At 52.7% G+C, this 22,624-nt stretch overlaps 7 protein-coding genes across 7 annotated transcripts in view; 6 read left to right on the forward strand and 1 right to left on the reverse strand.

The window, feature by feature from the left end:
• The window catches only part of M421DRAFT_102893 (polysaccharide lyase family 3 protein), a gene marked incomplete at both ends in the record, with an annotated part of 3,120 nt that extends 2,274 nt beyond the window's left edge, over positions 1–846 (forward strand). The window contains 2 exons of the mRNA XM_033586839.1: positions 105–554; positions 610–846. Coding sequence (XP_033446045.1) covers positions 105–554; positions 610–846 — 687 coding nt within the window. The remainder of the gene's footprint in view (positions 1–104; positions 555–609) is intronic.
• Positions 847–1,790: 944 nt separating this feature from the next.
• M421DRAFT_423354 (uncharacterized protein) lies at positions 1,791–2,713 on the forward strand. The gene has a single exon (XM_033593438.1). The coding sequence runs from the start codon at positions 1,893–1,895 to the stop codon at positions 2,331–2,333; it is 441 nt and encodes a 146-aa protein (XP_033446046.1). The 5' UTR covers positions 1,791–1,892; the 3' UTR covers positions 2,334–2,713.
• Positions 2,714–3,413: 700 nt separating this feature from the next.
• M421DRAFT_68968 (glycoside hydrolase family 28 protein) lies at positions 3,414–4,844 on the forward strand (the record flags this gene model as incomplete). Its single annotated transcript, XM_033596574.1, has 2 exons — positions 3,414–4,538; positions 4,596–4,844. The coding sequence occupies 2 exons, from the start codon at positions 3,414–3,416 to the stop codon at positions 4,842–4,844; spliced, it is 1,374 nt and encodes a 457-aa protein (XP_033446047.1).
• Positions 4,845–6,319: 1,475 nt separating this feature from the next.
• On the forward strand, positions 6,320–9,133 carry M421DRAFT_231773 (uncharacterized protein). The gene is made up of 4 exons (XM_033588410.1): positions 6,320–6,397; positions 6,448–7,400; positions 7,448–8,345; positions 8,401–9,133. Exons 2-4 carry the CDS (start codon positions 6,612–6,614, stop codon positions 9,030–9,032), a joined length of 2,319 nt encoding a protein of 772 aa, XP_033446048.1. The 5' UTR covers positions 6,320–6,397; positions 6,448–6,611; the 3' UTR covers positions 9,033–9,133.
• Positions 9,134–10,170: 1,037 nt separating this feature from the next.
• Positions 10,171–10,836, forward strand: M421DRAFT_94425 (uncharacterized protein; the record flags this gene model as incomplete). Its single annotated transcript, XM_033598203.1, has 3 exons — positions 10,171–10,454; positions 10,633–10,712; positions 10,742–10,836. 3 exons carry the CDS (start codon positions 10,171–10,173, stop codon positions 10,834–10,836), a joined length of 459 nt encoding a protein of 152 aa, XP_033446049.1.
• Positions 10,837–16,296: 5,460 nt separating this feature from the next.
• M421DRAFT_94426 (phospholipase A-2-activating protein) lies at positions 16,297–18,606 on the reverse strand (the record flags this gene model as incomplete). The annotated part of the gene is made up of 1 exon (XM_033598204.1): positions 16,297–18,606. The coding sequence occupies one exon, from the start codon at positions 18,604–18,606 to the stop codon at positions 16,297–16,299; it is 2,310 nt and encodes a 769-aa protein (XP_033446050.1).
• A 2,110-nt stretch (positions 18,607–20,716) lies between these two features.
• On the forward strand, positions 20,717–22,483 carry M421DRAFT_397921 (uncharacterized protein; the record flags this gene model as incomplete). Its single annotated transcript, XM_033590149.1, has 4 exons — positions 20,717–20,757; positions 20,804–20,997; positions 21,050–21,410; positions 21,786–22,483. The coding sequence occupies 4 exons, from the start codon at positions 20,717–20,719 to the stop codon at positions 22,057–22,059; spliced, it is 870 nt and encodes a 289-aa protein (XP_033446051.1). The 3' UTR covers positions 22,060–22,483.
• Positions 22,484–22,624: the final 141 nt, after the last annotated feature.

Consider the following 22,624-nt stretch of genomic DNA (forward strand, 5'->3'; position numbering starts at 1 on the left):
AATCTGGCTCTAAACCTAGCTCTGGCTCTAAATCTGACTCTAAATCTGGCTCTAAAACTGGCTCTAAATCTGGCTCTAAAACTGGCTCTACCACCCCTAGTAAGCCCAGCAGTGTAGGCTCGAATGCGTCTAAATCGTTCCCAGCCGCTGCTGGCGAATCGACTCTCTCCGCACCCATGAAAGTCACCGACTTCGATGGTGGAATGGTCAGGTTCGGCCGTGGTGTCTCTTGTACGCCTGGCGAGGGAGGTGACAGAGATGCTGTCTTTCTCGTTGCAGACGGAGGCTCGCTGAGCAATGTTATCATCGGAGCCGATCAGTTGGAAGGTGTTCATTGCCTCGGTGCTTGTAAAATATCAAACGTCTGGTGGGAGGCAGTCTGCGAGGATGCTCTTACCTTCAAGGGCGACGGCGACGGCACCGTGTCCGGTGGAGGCGCGAAGGGCGCTAAGGATAAAGTCGTTCAGCATAATGGTATGGGCACAATCTCCATCTCAGGCTTCTTCGTTGAGGACTTCGGTAAGTTGTACCGCTCTTGTGGCAATTGCAAGACTGTAAGCTTCCCCTCTCGTCCCGTACGAATGAGCCAGATCACTGACCATTCCGCAGCAAGGCGAACGCCACGTCAAGATCGACGGTGTCACTGCTTCAGGTGGCTCTGCTGGTCTCGTCGGGATCAACTCCAACTTTGGTGACACTGCTACTATCAAAAACTCCTGCATCACTGGCACAGACGTCATCTGCCAGGAGTTCGAGGGTACCTCTCCCGGCCACGAGTCCAAGAAGACCAGCAGCGGCCCTAGCTCCGTATGCATCTACACTGATGCTGACATCAATGCTTGCTGAAGGCAACTGCGTGCCGCAGCTGGAGGGGGAGGCAGCCTAGCCTTCAGCACGGCTGAGGATCCTCCGGGACCGCCTTAAGAAGCGTCCGGGGACATGTTAATGGGGGACGTGAAGTAACGACTCCGATGTAGAACCTTCGTAGCAAGTGTTCAAATTTTCAATAGCTATACATATATTTAATGGCGCATTATCACAGCTCGATAGTTTGTCTTGTGACAAGAAGTTATTCTTGCACCGCTGCCGTGTTCCCTAGTTATCAAGTTACCCACAGCATCGCCGCCGTCCTCGTTTCGAAAATCCGTTCTGAGCATCCTGGCTCCGCGGAACTACCGGTAGGGTGCTGTTCCGCACTCTGCTTGCTAGAACGCGCGCAGCAAACAATGCGACCAGCGTTTAGCGTCCAGGCTGTCCAGCGGTGATCGCTGGAGCGCGTGTGGACGTACCGCTGCATAGATTTCTCGTATCGAGATACAGTATTCGACGGCTACTCAAACATTCCCTATGCAGTATTTCTGCGGATCCTAGTGTATGCACAATGAGGGATCAAGTCGACTCATGGGTCGAATGCTCCGTAGTCGAGTGTTGACGGCAATTTTCGGCGCACTCGGCAGACACCGAACGACTTCGCTCACAGGTGGGCCACACAAAATGGCTCCCCGAATCGAGTCGGAATCACGATACAGCCGCCAACATGTTCCGAGACTTTCCTAGAACAGTATCTTGAAGTTGCTTGCAACGGGGCTGAGCAGGCATCGTATGCTCGTACGGTAGCGTACCGAATCGTCATGCTCATCCCTTTGGGCAAGTGTGAGTGTGGATGCTCTGGGCCAATCAGGAGGATGCAGGCGGGTCTGGCTGAGGTTGATCGCGATCCTGGCTTTTAGTCGCAGGCAAGATCTTCGATCTCATGAGTTCCTCCACGCAATACCTCCGAGAACGAGAGAGCATGCTCAATTTGTCAGAAGAAACGCCTTGTGCAATGCCTCATGCGAAGGCGGACTCGAAAAGTTTGCCCAGTGCCGCTGGAAGGACCATTGATTGTAGATATGAATGCGAATGCACAGAACGATATGAAGAGATGGCGCAAGACCAAGTCTACATTAATGCCGTGCGCACGTGGTTTACAGACTGACAGAGATGTTCTGGTATCGACCACCACCATAGCGTTCTACGAGATCTTCCTGAACCACTTCACGTCACAAGGCGAGAGCATGGACATCCGGAACCAGCTGACATGGCTTCAGCGTCTCCCACATCTCGCCACAGACAAACTGGACAAGGCCTCAATACTGGCTCTCGAAGCAACAGCAACCGCATATGGGGCTATCATGGGCTCCAACACGGCTATGACCCGGCAGGCTCATGATCTGTACGGCACGGCACTTCGCGCTCACCAGAATATACTGCAGAACAGCGGTACCGCAAGCGATGTCACGATCCCTATGGTATCGACGGGTGTTCTTTTCAGCTTCTTCGAGACCATGTAGCCAGCTACTGCTGGCGCATACCACGCCCATAACTACGGGGCGGCGCGACTCCTCGAGATCGCTGGGCCGGGGCAGTGTGGATATGGCGTGCTGTGTCAGCTCTTCTACCATGTCAGGATGCAGATGTTGTTTATCCAGGTGGCCACGGATGGTCTCAACGTCCCGCTGTGCGCAGAAAATGTTACATACGGCACATTGCTGTACGAAGACCCGCCCATGATCCAGAAGCCCATGCGTTGCGTTATGGCGCTGCAGAATTTGCGAGCTCGGACTGACGGGGTGCATGGATCCTTTGCGAGGCGTCAACGACGTCTGGGCCTACGAGTCGATGGCTGTGGGACGAGGACAGTACGCGGGCACGTCTTAGCCAGGCTACAGGGGCAATGACGTTCAGCGATGCCTTCGCAGCACTGACAATTGCATATTTTGATGCAGCGTATGTCCTGCTGGTAATCACTTCATACGATTCCAAAGGCATCCCAGACTTGTCTCGACACTCGCAAGTCATCCTGAAAGCCGCGCCTTTCCTCCTGTTGCATACATGCGGATGGCAACACCATTGCTTTTGGTAGCATTGCACGCACAGTATCGAATGCACCGTGAGAGTGCGGTGGGTATATTCGAGTCCTGGTCAAGCGGCATCAGTGTCCTAGCTCTGGATGCTATACATCGGCAGGAAAATCCAAGCACTTCGCCAGGCGCTTGGCAGGGACGTTTTCCACCCATCACAGGTGGGGTAAAGACAAGATTCCCCGACTTCTCATGCCGCGATCCGCGAAATCTTGACTCGGGGGTCAATTACCCGCCGCCCGACGGATCCGAACTTCCTCACACAAGACCTGCTCGCGACGATCTTGGCTTAGCGGGAACAGTTCCAAGAACACTTCCAAGCCTTTGCTACTTCCCGCAGCCGTTCCTGAAATGATTCATCCACGTATCAGACCTACGATCTGGAAAAATTGCCGGATGCCCACACGCTTTGTACAACAGCGCAACGGAGGCGATACGCATCGAACGTACTTATATGTCTCGCATCCGCTGGAGACATAGTCACACCTTTATACTTGCAGCATAAGCACGATGCGACTCGATATTCTCAGCCTCGTTTCTTCGGCAGTTCTGGTCGGGCTGGCAGCGTCGACACCGGCCAAGCCAGAGAAGCATGCTATTATACCGCGTCCATACCTAAAGGCAGCGCCTTACGACACTGGAACGAAATTCCCGTACTCGCCCCCTCGCAACCCGAAGCGCCGATGCTTCGTCGTCCCAGGAAGCAATGCGACCCGTGATGATGCTGGCGCTATCTATCAAGCTTTCAAGAAGTGCAACAACGGCGGCACTATCATTCTAGATGATGTCTATCACATCGCTTCTCCCATCGACTTGACTTTCTTGAAGCACGTTGATGTTGTCATCACCGGTGAGGTGCATTTCGATGACAGCGACGTGTACTACTGGGCAGAGAACGCTTTCATGTATGAATTTCAGCTTCAGGCTGTATTCTGGAAGTGGGGCGGCGAAGATGTCAATATCTATGGAGACCTGAGTAAGGAAGGCAGCGTTCTGGACGGTCATGGCGAGGCGTTTTGGAAGGAAGTGACGAAAAATACTAGCATGCGCAGACCCTTGCTCTTCGCTTTTGATGGCATGAAGGGAGCGACCATGTCAAATCTGCGAATGCGCAACTCACCAAACTGGTTCAATATCATCGCCAACTCGACGGACATCTTGATCAGTAACATGGACCTCAAAGCAACAAGTCTCAATGGTACCAAGATCGCCAACTCGGACGGGTGGGATACCTACCGCTCAGATCGTGTGGTCATCCAAGACTCAGTCATCATAAACACGGACGACTGTGTATCCTTCAAGCCGAATAGCACCAACATCGTGGTCCAAGGTCTTGACTGCACCGGCTCGCACGGTATCAGTGTTGGCTCATTGGGTCAGTATGCGAACAAGACCGACATTGTGGAGAACCTCTACATCTACAACGTCTCTCTCGCAGACTCCAGCGATGGAGCCCGGATCAAGGTGTGGCCCGGCATCGAAACCAGCTTCCAGACGCTGCTCAACGGTGGTGGGGGACTGGGAAGAGTCCGCAACGTGACGTACGATCTGTTCAGGAATGTGAACAACGACCGCGCTATCACGATTACCCAATGCTATGGGCAGAAGAATCAGACCCTCTGTTACCAGCACCCTGTAAGTTGTGCACATGTACCCCACGAGCATCTTTGAACCGCAGCTCACATGCATCAGGCAAACTTGACCATTGAGGATATTACCATCAAGAACATGTTTGGCACGACTTCAGCAAAGTACGACCCGGAAGCTGGAAGTTTAATTTGTAGTGCGCCCGATCGCTGCAGCAACATCCGAGCAGAAAATATCACTGTGCAGGTCCCTAGTGGCAAGGCCCCGGTGTACACTTGTAAGAATGTAGATGCAGGGTTGTTGGGCATTAACTGTACGGAGCCAGCTGGTGAGAGAGATATCGGTCAAGGATGATGGATTATGGCTGCATTTGGCTGATGATTCGAGATCAACTCAGCGTTCGAGGCACTGCAGTCTCCAAGTTGGTATGAATTCGTACATGAGCAATCTACAAGTTTTAAAGAAGACGTCCATCTGTATAAGGGCAGGTCTGCAAACTTGTTTGTATCTTTGCAGCGTAGGCGTTCTTAGCTGCCAGCTGAGGCCCTGAGGAGGTCGTACTCTGCGCGTCGGAAACACTATAATTGCATGGGACCATATTATCAGATGACGACGGCGAGCCCTCCGCTGGCAAACATAGAACCGGGCGCAGGGTCCTGTATATCTTTGCACAAATCAGGTGCGCTCCGCTAGAACGGGTATTAGTTAGTAGATATCTGGCTCAGCAGGGCGCAATGACACGTTTGAGGTCCCACGAGGAGAAGTCGGCTGTGCCACGACGTCATTGTCACGTGATAGAAAGGTCGTCCATTGTCAACTGTGCTGAGGCGGTACGAATACTTCGTACACAGACTCTGTCGGTAGAGATCACGATCAACTAGCAGCATGCCCACAATCGTGAGCTGTTCTGCCATCTCATTCGTCGCAGAAATCGAGACTCGGAACTCGGACCCACCCAATAACGAACGAGTACTCCGATGTCAACCTACCATTTCGATCATCATCCCCTATATAGCCACGCGCAATTTATGGCAAACTTTTAGCGAATGGCAGCAAGTATAGATCCCGGAAGAACTTTCCATGCCTTGTGGTGTGCTTAGGCGACAATGTCTGTGGCAAAACGCGTCCCTCTCTCGGTGCACATAACATGCCCTGTGCTATCGCCCTGTTTCTGATAGCAACAAAGTGCAAGCTGCGCACACAGCTGCAAGACATTACCAGTAACTGTCTCAGCGAGTTGCTCAGCCAGCTGCTCAGCTAGCTGCTCACATCACATTCAAAAGGATCAGGCGATCCCACGCCCGAACACCATCTTTACACGTTTGATGACCTTCTCACTGCGGAAGGCGCGTTGTCTGTGACTCTGTGTCGCGCATTCGCTCGTTTGGAATGCCCTTGCATAGCGACTGTGCGCATCCCGAATTTGAATTGGTGTTACTTTCGCGAGCCCCTCCAGGTTTCAAGATTGAGGACTCTGGTACCCAACCTGGAGGCCAATTCGCCCTGAGCGCACAGCTCCGCGGAGCCCTACTCTATCGCACAACTGTTACTTCCATTACGACATGGCCTTCGCACGAGGTAAGGTAGCCATTCCCAAGCTTGACCGCGGGTCACCTCCATCAAAGCCGTCCGCCCAGAGCAGAGAAGATCGCGTGTAAGCCCTTCTTTCTAGTCATCCCATATTCATGTATAGACCACTGACGCTGGCTGTGCAGTACAAGAGCCTGCAAGACTTGCCGCAGACGAAGTAAGCTCATCCCACCTGCCCGTCGCAGCGGCCCTTCTCAAGTCCTTTCTGATCCCACAGCAGAGGTCAAGTGCTCCGGTGATATCCCGTGTTGCATCAGTTGCCGCGTCAATGGACTTACTTGTGTTTATGAGCAAGCTCGGCGCGATCGACTGAAGGAGTAAGTCTAGTAGGCTGGCCGAAAACGCAATGGTTACTGACCACGGGTAGAGCGATCGATCTGAACCACACTTTCGTGACCCTTTTCAACGAACTCAGTAAAGGGCTGAGTGAAGACGACAAGAAGAAGGTCCAAGATGTTATCGACGCAGTGAGTCCTTTGGGTCCAACATGTAACATCGAATTGCTGACCAGACTTCCAGGCAGAAGACGACATGCTATCCCCACAGCCGGGTGTGCCCTGCCTTCCATCTTCCGGTAAACGAACTCGAAAGTCTTCTGTCAACGAAAGCCCAGACCCAGTTGATCTCACACAACAACACGGTGAAGCGCATGTCACGGCTTCGGTGGGGTCAAACGAAGACTTGGATTACCTGGATGAAGACCTCTTGCGGACTCGCGAGTCAAGGGAGACAGGGTATGTCGGACAAAATTCAGAAGTGCAGTGGCTGCGTTCCGTTCAGCGTCAGTCACAGAGCAACGACGGCCAATCTTACGGGCTTCCATACGGACCACCCGGTATTGGTAAACACGCCGGCGATGAGCGCTCAGAGGCACTCCACCAGCGCAGAGAGAAGGGAGGGCATGTACCGATCCGGCATATCACTGATGCTACGTTCTATCTCGACAGTGACAATATCGAACTGGAAATTGTCGTCAATCCGTACGAGCTTCCCGATCCTGAGATCGCCGAGCAGCTTCTGCATTGCTACATGAGCACGGTCCACAGTACATTCCCCGTAGTACCTCGGAGCTTCGAGGATCAAGTGCGTAGGTTTATCTCCGCACTAAAGCAGAACAGAGCATTTCAGGTACCAGATCGCTGGCGGGCCTTGATGAATCTGATTTTCGCAATCGGCGCAAAGCACTCTCACTTGACCAACACGGGGTGGCAGGGAGACGAACGCGATCACCTAGTCTACATGACTCGGGCATCTCACCTTCTCGGCATGAATAGCACCATCATGTTCATTTCTGCGCCGGATCTATTGTTGGTCCAAGCAGTAAGTAGATCCATGACCTTTGCGTGTAAAGGCTAATATCCTCTTAGACTGCTGTTTTCTCCATTTACTTTCTGGCAATTGGTCATGTAAGCCGCGCATGGCTCATGGTCGGTATATCGATCAGGCTTGCCCTAGCGCTTGGTCTGCACCTACGGAACGAAGACCCTGCTGCAGATTCAACCAAGAAAGAGATGCTACTACGGACTTGGTGGAGTTTGCATTCGATAGAATGTCTGGCCAGTTCCATCACCGGCCGCCCGCCCATTATTTCGAACGAAGATTGCACGGTTCCTCTGCCTGCAGCTAACGTTGGTGATAAACAGCCTGCTAGCAAGCGACGGGTATCTAATCTCGCTAACTCAAGATCCCAAGAAGCGAGTTCGCAGATCGGCAACTCGGTTGGCTCAGACGAGTATCTCGTGAACACCATCAAGATTGAACTTCTTACGCAGAGAGTCTTGACCAGTCTATATGCGCCTCGAACTGCAGCTCGATCTTGGCAGGTATGTCACACCGAGACATTGGTCTTTAGCGTCCATCAGACCCTCAAAGGTTTGCCCCTTCCGTCGAAATTATGCTTACTCCTTTTGCCGCAGAATGTCCAGGGCAGGATCAAAGATTTGCTCCAGGACCTCGAAGAGTGGTCTTCTCAAGCACTGAGTGGCGCGAAGTCTCCAAGCGGCTCACAACAGCAAGGCGAAGTCGAACGTGAGCATCTTCTCCTTCTGATGCACTACTGGAGCACCAAGATCCTCATTACACGCCCCTGCTTGTGCCGAACAGAGCGCCGTATCCAGAATGAAAGCGATACTTCTGCTGCGTTCAATGTGCAGATGGCCAACATCTGTGTTACATCGGCTCGTGAGATGATGGCCTTGTTTCCTGACGAACCTGACCTGGATTTCGTATACATGAAGGCACCTTGGTGGAACGTGATACACATCAGTAAGTACCAGCATGACCGGGTGAGAAATGACTCGACGCTAATAAGGGTGCGTAGTTATGCAATGTGCTGCTGTCTTACTGCTTGAAGTGGGATATCAAAGCCGCCAAACGAAGGACAACAACGCTTCAATCACTGCTGATATCCAAAAGCTGATCAACTGGCTGCAGGTAATGCAACAAAACGACCCTGTGGCAGAACGAGCCTACTACGTAGTGCGCCGAATCCTACAGAATGTTGCACCGGTTCTTCAGGAGAAGGCTATCGAGCTACTCGCCGAAAGCGTGGCAAGCAGTGCTGCAGACATGCAAATACCTAAGCGTCCTGCCACAGCGTATGGACGTCAAAGCACTAGTCTCGACTGGGCTCAGGGAAACTTCTTCGATGGCTCAGCTTCAGCGACTGGCCACCAGTACTATGCTGAGCGCACAGATCAGAACTACTATGGCACTGGGCAATTTCCACAAGATGTTTCCCCGTATGGAAGCTTTCCACTCGAGGATCTTCAACTGTCTGGTACTTTCGGCAATCCATTCGTCAACAACTGGGATGAGGATATGCCGTTGGCAGGCGTGCAAAACCCATGGCACAATCCGTTAACCTCCTCTACCGATCAGCAGGACGACTTGAGCAACATGAACCTCTACCCGGTTTCGAATGTGGACCAAGGACATCAACAAGGACAATAGCCACGTCAACATGGGCAGTAGCACTACCCACAGCAATCACCTCAGAGCGGCACGCAGCATGAGCAGCGGCCATCTCAGACCTGGCCAAGTGTTTGCGTTGAACTCAGTTCCAGGATACGAGAATCTGACATCTGATTTCAACGTGAATCACACAATTGCACAAGTTCTTTGGAAATTCCACACGAGTTGCTCACCGCCAATATGCAGTCACGCGTTTGCGCCACAATTGCCGTGGAAGCTTCCCGCTCTCATGCAAGCCCCATGGCACCAGTCCGCACACGACCAACGCAAACGCAAACGTGTGTGTTTATCCCCACAATAAGCGGCCCAACAGTGCTAGAAGTCCTGCCATGTCCTCATTCGTTTCGTATCTTTAGCCTTAGCATCATCGACTCGCCATGGCGCACCCACACAGTCATACTTGCATCCCACCGGAAAATCCTCTGAAGTGTGCCATGTGCAGTCACAAGGGCACTAGATGAACAGGCCGCCTTCAAGGTAGATACCGTAACTGCGTGAGCAGTGTCGGTCGGAGACTGTGAACAACGATTGTATTGCTATCTGTTGTCGTGTTGTCTGATGTCGTGATGTTCAAGCTTTCAGCTCTCAGGTAAGTGCACTTGCCCACCGGGCAGTGCCTGCTACAATAGGATATCATGTGATCTGAGCCACGTGGTTACAGATACTGTTCCCGAGAGTGCCAGAAGAGCGACTGATCTGTTCACAAGCTCGTTTGTAAGGTGTTCTCCGACTTCTCCGACTCCCATCGCCCGAGCACGTACACCAAACTTGTGCTTGTCTTTCCAGAGGACGGCGAAGTGCCTCATTTTGCTTGGGTCTGCCAGCCACCGCAGGCGAACGTTGTCGAGGCAGCTGCCAACACCAACGATGACCGCGCAGGAGATGCAACTCCACTACTTCCATTTCAAGAACACCTTGGCGACTACGACAGCTTCCTCGACGAAGGTGGTATAATAATGGTTGGGCGCATGGATCAAGCTCCACACCGCCAGATAGGTCATGGACACGTTGTAGTGGGGCGTCACAGACTACAGGTCGGATCTAAGCACAGAGTCAACAGGAGACCTAGCCTGGCAATTTGGTCGTGTACAGCTTCCCAGAGGATACCAAAAGCGCAATGGATCTTAACCTCGTGGAATTTCACCATATCGTCGATAATCTCCGGCACATCTACGACCACAGGCGTCGCGAACATATGGAGAGAATCGACGGCCCAAAAGTCACCGGCATGTTTATTCCCTGTGCTGCAGAGGAGGAATTCGACTGCCGCACCTTCGAAGCCGTCTCCGTCGCCGCAGCACAGTTAAGTGCTCAGAGCGAGATCGCCTCTCCCATCATGACACGCATCGGCATCTCTCTAATCATCCGCCGCCTTCCGTTCGAGACACGCCGGCGGGACAGGTAACCCGGCATACCTGACGAGCTGGTTGGCTGGAACCCTAGTCTGCGACCTTTCGACCCTACGATCCCACTCTGCGATAGACGTCATGGCGTCCGCAGCGCGCTCGTTGTCAGAAAGGACGTGAATTCGCTTTGCCGCACGCATATTACGGCGTTTGTTGACTATGCAAGGATGAAGGTGGTTTCGTACTGTCACGGTAACCGGGATACGGCGAGGGGTATGTTCGAGAGCTGCTCGAAGCAGGACTTCTTTGAGTGGTATGCGGGCTGAAAGACGAAGGTCGCAGGCCGTCTGAATGCAGATGCGCATAGCCCGTACAAGGTTGAGACGGAGGAAGATCTTCAGCTGGCGAATATGCTGGGTGTTGCTGGTCTGAACTAGGATAGTATTATTCATGCGGTCGCTTCAACGCCGCCGGCGCCATGCACGATCGCAATTGAGACCGTACCAAGCCCAATAGCTAAGGTCAAGCAGTACTGTGGTGTTGCAAAGGCAGGACCGTAACTTCCGCTAGTACAGGGATTGGTGTGCATTAGTCGTATTCGAAGTTCCTGTTGCTAGTCCAGCTCGTGTAAAGCTTGCGAAATTCTTTCCATCGGCCATTGGGCAGCGCGTTCACCACAGTGATTATGCAGGTGCATATACTATCTATACCTCGCTTCTGGTCTTTGCTCATACGCGTGTTCGTGCTAATACATCATGACAGTCTTAGTATGCCCTCGTTCCGACACGTGCTATAAAATGGGCCGGACTAATCACTGCGCACGAACAGGAGATGCAGCATGCTAGTTACTGTGGCACTGATTTTTCAAGACAAAAGCTAGACAAGATGAATGAAGTCACATGTCATTCGTTTTTTCCATGCGGATTTATCACCCAATATTCGCCAAGAAGGTGCATTGGAGGCGTGGTCGCCGGCTGACGAAGTAGGTAGGGAGGAGCACGAGCTCGGCGGCAAAAAACATGAAAAGACAAAGAGTTACACTATTGGGCAACAACAGCCGCCACCAAGATAGGCGTCTACTAACAACTCGGTGATAAGAACCATGTAAGACATCCCGGTATTATTCGGAACATGTGAAGGGTCCTTGCTACTGCTTTAAAAAGCTGTAAGATGACACGAGAGAACTACTCACCACCGATACTCCGGCCCAAACTATCCCATTCAGTTCACCTGCGCTTATATTTACTAGGGTCCCCCTTAGGGGTTTGTGATCAGGGTCCAGCGTTCAAGCCCTGGTACACCCATAAGAGTCATGTCAATGTACGAATGTCTTGGCCCATTCGTCAAACTCGCAGCTCACATCAACTACAACACACACACCCTCACTCACTCACTCACTCACTCACTCACTCAGGTTTGGAAAGAGAAATGGCTCTCCCAGGGAAAATTCTCTCAGCTGGAGGTGATGTGGGGACCAACGCCAATGCCGCTGCCCATGCGGCAGGTTCATCAGCACCTACCACACCAGATCCTACGCAAGATTCTCGAACAAGCCGCTTTTTTAGTAACATCAGAAGCTTTCTTCATCTTCGACTTGTCAACAGTACGTCCCTCGACCTCTATCCAGATGCGGTTGCATGCGATTGATTAGCAATTCATGCCGGTAATGCGAACAGCTTCCACGCTATACTGAGGTGATGGAGTCGCAGGCCAAGCCTTTCGAATCTTCAAGAGATCTTCTACACATGCTTCGACTGACTCCGAGATGCTGATCCACAGAACGACCTTACAAGTAGCGCAAAAGTCCATGCAGTAACGTTGCAGGCCTTGCAGCACCATTATCCTTGCGTAAGGCACCGAATCGGAGCAAGCATGCGTACCATGCCCGGTTGGGCATTTGATCAGCACTTCCGACATATTCTCTGTAAAGAAGAAGTAAGATCGATGGATAGGCTCCACAATTAGCGATTGCCATGCCAGCGATGCGTGGGCCTTCAGCGTGGACTTGAATGTAGTGTCTTTACAACGGCAAATAAAACAGTTCCTTCAACACTCCCGACTATTACTTCGAGCTGGTAAAGTAAGGTCATCGTAATCGCACGAGTGATGTTCTATGGACGATGCTTGCTGGGAGCTGTATAACCTACGATGTAAAAGACGAACTCGATCCCAATCATCCTATAAGGGTAGCACTATCTAGACACGCCATTTCATAGGATTGCGGGCTTTTACTCACCGTAAACCCACTCAATTGCAGAATTATTGGAGGCAATTGGTTTCAGTCGAGACTTCACTCGTGATCTCTGATTTCTCTGAAAACACAGACTCTCATGGTCAACTATAGTAACTATCATATATATCAAAATTGCCTCGCCGGATAAATCAAGTGCTCTCGCAGTTAGTGCTGCCTTTGCCGCATTTTTGGTGAAAAGTGGTTTACCAAATTTACAATACAAGGCTTGACAGTTTGACCTAGGACAGCAGGGGGTTCTAGCACCAGGCCGCACAACAAAACTGTAAGTAAGACTCTGTATATTGTGAGATATGTTTTTGCCCTCAAAATTGATCGGTCCGTGTGCGGGTGCCCTCTCGTCGAAACACCATTGGACGCTGACCTTAGGGTCAGCTATAACCAATGATCGTAAAGGTATCACGAGTTGTGAGTCTGCATCATCGATTCAGACTTGAGCCTGTTAGTAGCCAATGTCTATATCACATACTCAACACGGATGCAATAACGCATTGCGCTGCACACGCCACGTTGCGTGATTGACTGTTGCGGCAGTCGACTCTTCTAGAGACAGCCATAAAAGTTCTTCTCAAAGTACTGCAAATAATTCTGGGATATTTTGTTGATTCCTATACAGAAATCGATCTCTAACGCGTTTGTCTAGCAAGTCGTAAGTCAAGCCGCCTTCATTAACACAACACACTAACGCTGTTTCCACTCCTCGAGAACGAAGTTTTGGCGCTACGCCCAGCGCCGGGCGGACGAATGTTCTTTGTCAACCGCGAATCTTGGAGCTTTCTGTCAAGCAAGATCAGTGTTCAGCGCCTGCAGCATCACGTCAACAGAGACGGAGATGCTCGTACTCTTTTCGCCCATTTTGCTCAAACAGTCTACGAAACAGAACTGGAAAACTCAATGTCGTCGATTTTCCAGGTATAAGAGCAGTTCTGGTGCAATATTTCTGCCAGCTTTGCATGCACGCGCTTTGGAACCTCAGCTGGGTCGTTCTCTGGGCTCGAGGTATCCATAAAGAACATGTGCACAGGCAACACTATGAAAAGCTAGCTGAATCCTGGAATCATACCTTCCTGATAGCCACCCTAGGTGTTTTCAACGAAGACAAAGAAGCAATAGATAGACTGTTGCAATTTTTTTCGCTCATCGACCTGGATAGACTTTCTCTATCTATCTCGTTGTCCGCTTCAGTCTCCGCTCTGCGGTCGCCAGAGGTTACACCTGCTGTGTCTCCTTCGGCTCCGGATTCTGAGTCCATCGTTCTCTCGCACTCTGAGTCTGCCTCAGTCTTAATTGAGGTCACTCCCTTAATCTCCGCTTCTGCTTTGCATGAGCCTAAACCGTCCGCACCATCAGCAAGTGTCACGACGTCGTCAATGACTGCCCTCTCAACTCGTTGACCAAGACATACATGACCACCGAGATTAAAACTCGAACCCCAGTTGTCGCACCTCCCACCTCCCCTCCCACTGGTAACGAGAGCTATCTTTCCAAAAGGAGAGCGACAGGAAGTCATCTGTATCTCCCTCCAAGGAGACAGGCAACATTTCCAGCCTACCCAACGAGTCCATCTACCCATCTGAACCCGTGAAAGGACACTGGCAAGAACGGCGAACCGCCCAAGGAAACAAAGTTCATCCAGTCCACTCACTACGCCTAGGCGCCTCCGAAGACCTTCACAACACTCAGTGCCTACGAGCGTGTCTCCATACCCCACTGGTCCCAGCGCACCATCTTTGATCAAGGTATGCAGCGATATGAAGTGCTGGTACGTCGCTGTCCCTACCGAATCCAAGCCCATTATAGGCACCGGTGCTTCTACAACATTGAAGACCTCTACGCCCAGTCTCAGTGTGTGCTTCGGCACGGGCTGCAAGGCTACTCAAACGCTGACGGGAAACGAGCCTGATGAGTTTATAGGTGCGGCGAGAAGCAACTTTACGAGCTCAACCGTAGGGGCTGAGGCGATGGTCGTCACTTTTACACGCTTCTTCTAGCCTTTTTGAACGTTCCCATTATGTTCATGTGGGGTTGGTTTTGACAGATTGTGCAGGAATTTGAGGAATGATCTATCATGATTGAGATGAATAACAGAAAATAGAGATAACTAGCGGTGTGTTTAACAAAGTGACTTCTCAATTGTTGTGCAATGCTGTACGTCCCAATTTTGACTGATCCAATTTGATGTGCACTGTGCTCATCTTCCGCAATTCGGAAGCCATGTAACTGCTGATAGTACTGTATGCTCTCGCACTACACTCTCAAGACCTTTTCTTCTGTAAGAGAGAAACTTGAACTGTGCTGGACGGTGGGGACATTAGGCAAATCGACCGACGTCGGCTGGTCGGCTGACATTTCTGGGTACGCAGCACCGAGCTCAAAGCGTACTTGACAAGAATACTCATGTAAGATATGGGCAAATTGATGTGCTTTTACTATCTCGCCTCGCGCAACCTATCTCTCTGTAAGTCTGCAGATATCTAAGTCGAGACTGGGCCGCGCTATGCCCTATACAGCGAAGCGTCATTTACTTTTCTCCTCCCCCCAACCTCTACTCTCCCTCCGTCCCGCCTCACGAATATAGTCTCTTCGCCTAACCTCCCTTTCTGCTTCCTTCGGCGCATCCTTCCCTACCCCCTCTTCTCACGTCTCTCCAAAGGCCTTCCTGCAGCACTTGCTAGCTGGGCGCGTCTCACATCGGCGCTTGCAAGCGCCGACACACCGATCCTGCACCATACATACTTTTTTGGCAGAACTACGTCACGTCACTCACAAGCTTGCCCTGATCAGCGCCGTGTCGAGGCAAAGCTTACGCGTGCGACTGATGATCTGCAGCGGATGTGGCGGTTGGTTGGGGGCGGCAAGAGTCGAGTTGCCGCGGGAAGATCGACTGCCGTCTTGCACAAGCCAACGTCGTTGCAGCTGCACCGCACGGCACTTGGACGTCTGCATGCATGCGCGCGTCGCCCCAGTTGCACAGGGAAGCAGAGTCAGGGCATGTCATATCATCACTAAAGCTCCTGTCGCTATGGGATGTGTGAGATGGACCTCAATGTTGCAAGTCATGGAGATGGAGGTTGTGCACGGTGGAGGTGCTCGGTAATGCTCGGTGAAAAGCCGTGAGTGACATGGGCCTGCTTGTATGCAGGGAGGATTAGTGCGAAGTGCATGGACGAGGTGCAAATAAGCTCGTCACGCGGTCTACATGATCTGTTCGTATCGCAACTAGTGACATCGGATGAGGCGAAAATTTAGGCGAAGATTTGAGTCGGGAAGATGACGTTGCTACAGTTGTGGGCTGTCGTCAGCAAGGGACGGTAACGTTACTATGAGGTAGTCACGACGCTGGAGTTGAAGCGAAAGACAGGGGAGGTGATGCTGATGCTGATGTATTCGGTGTCATCGTAAAGATGCTCTTTTTTGGTGCTGGTAGTGCTCGCTGTACATGCCCATGCCTCGGAACCGCAAGTGATCAGGCTCGTTCTCAAATTACATTGTCGTCTTTCGACACCGTCAGATGCAAAATCGTCGATGCCGTCCGACCACGAAGTTACTCTGCCGTGTTTCCAAATTCCACAAGTGTTAGGCCGACAGAAGAGTGGGTCTATCTCGGGACGTCAGTGCAGCAGGGTCAGGCTAACATGCACGAAACTCAATCGTGCAGCTTTTGCCGAATCTCCGCGACAACGTTCTTGATCCGGGGTTCCTTGACCTTGCTCTCCGCGAAGTTGACAGCATCGCCAATCTGCAGGATGTCCCTACCAGCCTCGCAGAAGTCGGGGCCCAAGCTGAGCAGTGTTCCAGTAGCTACGAGGGCGCGGTACACCGCCTCAGAGTCGGTGGCTGAGTTGAGGATCTTGCCCAGGTCATCAAGCAGTGACAAAGCACGGTCCGCATTGTTTTCCGATGTGAGAAGCACCGAGTAGTTGATGTACAGGGTGGTAAGCGCGATGATCAAGTTGCGGGTGCTTGCTGTAAGGAAGGGTGCAACCAGAGGGTGAATACTGTCGAATTCTGTGCTGGCCAGGAGGCGGCCCTTCTCCGTTTGGAGTAAGTTGCTCACCAGACGGACTGCCATCATTGTATTGTTGGAAGGTGACTCTGCGGAGAATACGCCAGACTCGACGAGGCCCTTCACCAAATTCTGCTCGGGTGATACCAGGTATGCTGCTGGTTCCTCTAGAGTTAAGGCCAGACGAATCAAGTCGAGAGCTGGGAGACGCTTCTCTGTCGGCCACTCTGTTGCCGCCTTAACCAGTAGACCCAGGCCAGCTAGCTCAACATTTTTACCAACGCCCTTCTTAAGGGCAGAAACGGTCTTGTCCAGTTGTTCAATGTCGGAGGGATTCAGTGAAACACCCTTCTGACCATTGTCCACCAGCGCTTGGTTGAATTCCTGCAACTTCTTGAATATGACGTCATGATTGCCTGTAACAATAGGGAGGTAGTCCTTCTGAGGTAGAATGCTCGGTGCAGCTGGAGTTTGCGGCGGCTGTGACCGCACCTCGTTTGCATCTCCGGGGCGATACCGCGATTCGGACCCCCATGGGTCTGCACCCTGCGCGCTACTCTGGCCTAGTGTGGCACCCTGCGTGTTTTGTACGATGAAGTTTGCGACTTGGTCGAGGTATGTAAGTGGCAGCTCATTGTCCTCGATGAACTTGCGGGCTACCTCGTAGTGGTTCTGATTGACGTTGTACGGCAGCTTGAGCGGAGGCTTGCCTTCTTCGATGTCGACGTCGAAGACGTAATCGTATTCTTTGCCATTGTACGAGATCTTTCGTCCTCCACTTCCAGCTGAATCGACCACTGTGCCAATATTCACCCACTGGTTCGCAGCCGTCGACCACTGATATGCCGAGACGTTGCCATTGGCCTCCGAAATCATCTGAACCTGGCCCTCCTTTGTGCCTGACCGTTGTGTGAGAAACTCTGGGCCTGGAAGCTGCTCCTTGTTGATATTTCCGACCGTCTGCTGTGGTATCGAAGAGCCCTTGACATCCTCATTGAATTGTTCGATCTCGGTCGAGGCGGCATAGCGTCCCTGGTCGCGAGTGAAAACTCGAACGAGCTTGTCGCTGGCTCCAGAGACGATGTCACCATTCTCCTGACAGACTGCAACGGACCAGACGGAGATGGCAGGGTGTGTTATTGTCTGGACGCACTCGTTGTTCTGCCACACGCGCACCGTGCGGTCCTCTCCTGCGCTGACGAGCGCGCCATCCGGTCGTACTGCAAGTGAGTAAATGAAGTTCTCATGACCGTGCAGCTCAGCGACCTGCTTGCCCTGCAATGTCCACAATCGGACGATGGCGTCGTTGCCTGCTGAGGCGAACTGCGCGCCAGAAGAGTGGTTTCCTGGCAGCCGGCACAGAGCTCGCACGACCTCTGGTGCTTGGATCGACCGTGTCTGCTTGCCTGCGAGAGTGAAGATGCGGATCTGTTTGTCGGCGCAGCCGGTGATGATAGTGTTACTGTCGTAGGCAAGCACCGCCCAGACTGCTGCGCCGTGCTCTCCCAGCTTCCTCGACTCGCCCCATTTGCCTACTACCCACAAGCGTGCCTCCAGATCCCAGCCCCCGCTAACGATATATTTGCCATCTTGGCTGACGTCGAGCGCGCTGACATTGTTGCCGTGACCAACGAGGAGAGCTTCTGCGTCGTCCTCGATGTTTTTGCCGGGCTGCCGTACATCGATGATCTGGTCCTTGCCACCAGAAGCAATGAGCCCCTCAGGGTATTGTGGCGAAGGAGGAACGATGGCGAGAGAGTTCACAAACTCCTTCCCGTGTGTCTTGACAATGGTGCTGTCGTATGTGGGCGGCTTAGTGCACTCTTGCTTCCACAGACGGACCGTAGAATCTCGCGATGCCGAAACGATCGAGGCTGATGATGGAAAGACGACGCTACGGACGTCATCATCGTGGCCACGCAGCGTGGCTGACAGCTTGTAGTCGCCCATGGTTGTGTGGTTGAGGCTGGAGGTGCTCAGAGCGGCGATGACGCGGGGCAGCTTCGGCGACGAATCTAAGGTGCCGTGGCAATACGGGGGAAAGGGAAAGCACGTGGAGGAGGAAGGCGCGAGAGGCTCCAAGCAGTTTCACCAGCTTCACCTGTGAAAGAGCGCAAAAGGGCCGCCGGAGGCTGTTTGCTGGCGCAAAGTGTCATCGCAGAGCTTCGCCGATACCGACGACGTCAATTGTCCACCCTGGTCCCATCGCCTCTGCCCGTCACGGCTAGCTGCCCTTAACCAACCGGGGGGGCTCCTTCAACACCAACACTAACATCACGAATCACTGTGAAACTGAGCGCGTTGAAGGGCTCAATGCTCTTATCAATGACCCGTTTTACTTTCCCAATTTCATTGTGCTCAGCTGACCACGTCCTCACCCAATGGCTTGCTCTCCGTCACAGCTGCCCCCGAACTCGCAGCTGCTGACACTACCTCAAGACGGACACCGGAATCCTCGTCTGGCCTTTTCCCAGGCCTCTTCTGGCTACATGATCGGCTATACGGCCGACGCCTTCTCTTTGCTAGAGACCTGGCGCAGCTGTATCGCTACTCTACGTGAGGAGCTGGTCTTAAGTACCGGCGCTATGAAGGCGAGCCATTTGGCGCAGCCGGCAGTGCCCGCCACAGTCTCGAACCGGGAGCCGGACAACGAACTTCTTTGATGCTGGAAGAACTGCATGTACTTTGGCGTGGAAGAGCTTCAGCGGCTTGTTTACCGCCGAAAGTCTTAGTGTTCCTGCGTGGGCATTGCTGTCCAGCGTCTGAAGGAACACAAACGCAGTACCTAATCAGGCTTCGTCTGACAGACGTCGCAGCCTTCTGCAAGGGCACTTTCATTTCCGTACTCAACAGCATCTCAACGAAAAGCTTTCGAGACAACGACGTGCTGCCGCAGTCGCTCGGAAAAGCACAATAGCGAGCTGCCTTCTCTTTGGTTGAGAACAGGCGAGGCAGGAAGCACTCCCGCTGCTGCATCTGGGACAAACCTCAAACAGGCAGCGATCACCACTTTGCCAGCGGGCCTGGAACGGCTGTTGCACCGAACCTCTGGTTGGCAGAAAGGCTGTTTTCTGTCACTTTCATTGTGGTGCAACGGCTCATGCTGCATATCCTCCATGCCTGCCACTACCCCGCAAGATCTTGGGAGCGGGTGGACGGCGCTCTCGTTTCACCGATGTTATGGGCATGGGGTTGACAGCAAGTGTCAATGCATGAACAACGGCTGTACCGCTCATTGGCCACGCTGATGGTGAGCTCTCGTTCAGCAAGTAAAAGTCTTTCTGGCCGGGGGCTTTCTCCTGAGCGGCTCGAGAACCAATGCATAGCCGAGCTGGCAGGAATGGTTTCTGTCAGCTTGCTGGCTTTGCGCTGCAGCCACACAGCCACCGAGAACGTTAGGTCTCGATATATGCAGCCTATCCCAGCAACCACGCGCGCTCCAACAACACCCTTCCCTGCGCTCTGGGCCCGACTTAGCGCTATTTAGCAACCAAGCCGAACCGCCTCGTTGACCGAGGACCGCGTGTCAGCTTAGCCTTTGGGCTGTCGGCAGAGAGCGAAGGGGGCCCTGTGACTTAGCACCAGTAGCATGACCAGATTGCGGGCCCATGCAACGGCCTACAGGAAACAAATGAATGCGCCTAGAGTCCCGACGCCATTTCTTGAGCATACAAGAGGTTGCGTGCCCTCGTTGCTTGAACTTGACCCTGCTATCTGCATATACCCATAAGTCTTCATCGGAACGACGTACCTTCAAGTACAGCATACCTTCGTAGCAAACTCGGCTACAGTTGGGGTTCTACCTGGTTCGCCTGCCGAAGATCCCTCGCCCTTGTTAGTAGTTACCATCCCCGCGGATCAGCACGCCCAAATTGTCAAACGACCTCCACGCGCCTACGTAGTTCGCCAAGCTACAAAAGTTTTCGAGTCGCGTCCTGTACATCCAAGATCTTCACGCTGCAGATCCAGAGTTTCACACGACCTCTATTAAATAGCCCCTCCACCCCACTCAAAGAAGAACGCATTTGCCCTACGAAGTCCAAGCCCATACACATCAAACATGGACTCCCCCACAGTTGAGCTCAAGTCCGCTCTCGCATCGTGAGTAACACCTCTCTGATTTCAAGTTCCCGGCTAAGTCGTTCAGACTGTTTGAATGCGGCAAGTACTCAGATCTGACCATTGTCTGTGGAAGCAAAAGATACCCGGTACATCGTGCTCTCCTTGCAACCCGCTCCACATTCTTCGAAGGAGCATGCCGCGAAGGCTTCCAGGAATCGTCAACTGGCGTTATCGACCTGACAGAAGATGATGCAGAAGCTGTCGAACACATGGTCCACTGTAAGCACAAATACTGTGTAGCACACTGAGACGGCGCTAAATGACCCTGCAGACTTCTACCACCTGGACTACCTCAACAAGCCCCTCTCACGCCAGACTTTGCAAGGATCGACTCGTCCTCAATCGCCCTCCCCAGTGACGTCGCCCTTGACAAAGCGCATGCCACTGAAGAAGATCAATTTGGCGTTCTTGGAAGATCCACTGCTTGCACAGATGTCCGCAGCAAGCCCCTTGACGCCTCCTGCCGAGGAAACTCTGTCCCAGCCTCTCGATGCATTACTGAAGCTACCTCATACGCCAACGGTGGAGAAGTTTGCAGACGACTACCTCGAGAGCGTGATCATGGAGCCAGAGGTTGACGTCGAGAGCGCTCATCTTGTCATCCACGCCAAGGTGTACGCGATTGCTGAGAAGTACGTACTACCTTTCGTCATGTCCCACCACCGTCTTTCCTTTCTCGTCCTATTGGCTTGTCAGCCATCTGAAATGCGCGATCGCAACTTTCGTCGTCCTGCGTCGCGCCGCGTTGCATATCACGGCGGAAAGTCTCCGACACGCCGCGACATGCGTCAGCAGCATGACTAGAGTGCCAATCGAGAGCCGCGCAGTCATCCATCAACCCCGCCACAGCCCAGCACATGGCCCTCTGCGGTGACATTGCCCAATCACTGCTTGCTTCATCTCGATCCTTCGTTTTGCGCATCTAGAATGGTGCGCGTCACCGTGTCACTTTCTTCAACTAGTAACGGGTCCCTTGCCGAAGAACCCCGTGCTAACTTGCATCACAGGTACGGCATCGCTGGCCTGAAGTCGCTCGCACGCAACAAGTTCTCCTATCAGATGTCCCTGCATCTGAACAGCCCTGAGTTTGCAGACGCCTGCCAAGAGGCCTACGAGTCGACCTTCCACACCGATCGCGGGCTGCGGGACGTCATCGTCCAGACATTCCGTGCCAACCCCGATCTGTCAATGCGCGAGGATGTCGAGATGGCGGTGCGTGAAACGCCAGGTCTCGCTTTCGAACTCTTCCGCATGGTCAGTGGCCTTCCCGTCTCGTCCTGAGGATTGAGCCTACGAGCCTATCCGGCCTGCGAATGCGAGCACGGCTTCATCACTCTCGACTTCAGTCACTACAGCCATCGAGTTGATCGTGGCTCCTATCAACGCACTCATGTCACAGTGGGACACAGTGGAGTTTGGTGTCAAGGCACCGTCCAGCAGCGTTCTGAGGCTCTGGGGAAGTTGCTGTACTTCCATCCTGAGCCACGGACGTATCAAGCTGCGCGTCGGTTCTTCTGCACTTCTTGCAGATGGGGCTGTTCCCTTACCAGGTCATCTTCAGGTACATGGCGGCTACTTCAGCCAACGAATTATTTCGGCTTGTGCAGGACCCCATCTCAAACGCAGAGGCGCTTCTGCAATTGCTTTCAATTGCATAGCATCATTATGTTAGATCAGCCAAAGCGTTTCACAAAGCTGCACCTCCACACAATCAAGACCAGTTCTACAGTCAACATCTTCATTGGTCGCGTCTCACCCATCTTGTATGCACCCCGCACCATTCAGAACATGCATGTGAAGAAGGTAAGCATTCTATCCTCCTGCTGTGCCTTGCTGGCCAGGGTAC

The sequence above is a fragment of the Didymella exigua genome (assembly GCF_010094145.1).
Source record: "Didymella exigua CBS 183.55 unplaced genomic scaffold M421scaffold_26, whole genome shotgun sequence".
NCBI lineage: Eukaryota > Fungi > Ascomycota > Dothideomycetes > Pleosporales > Didymellaceae > Didymella > Didymella exigua.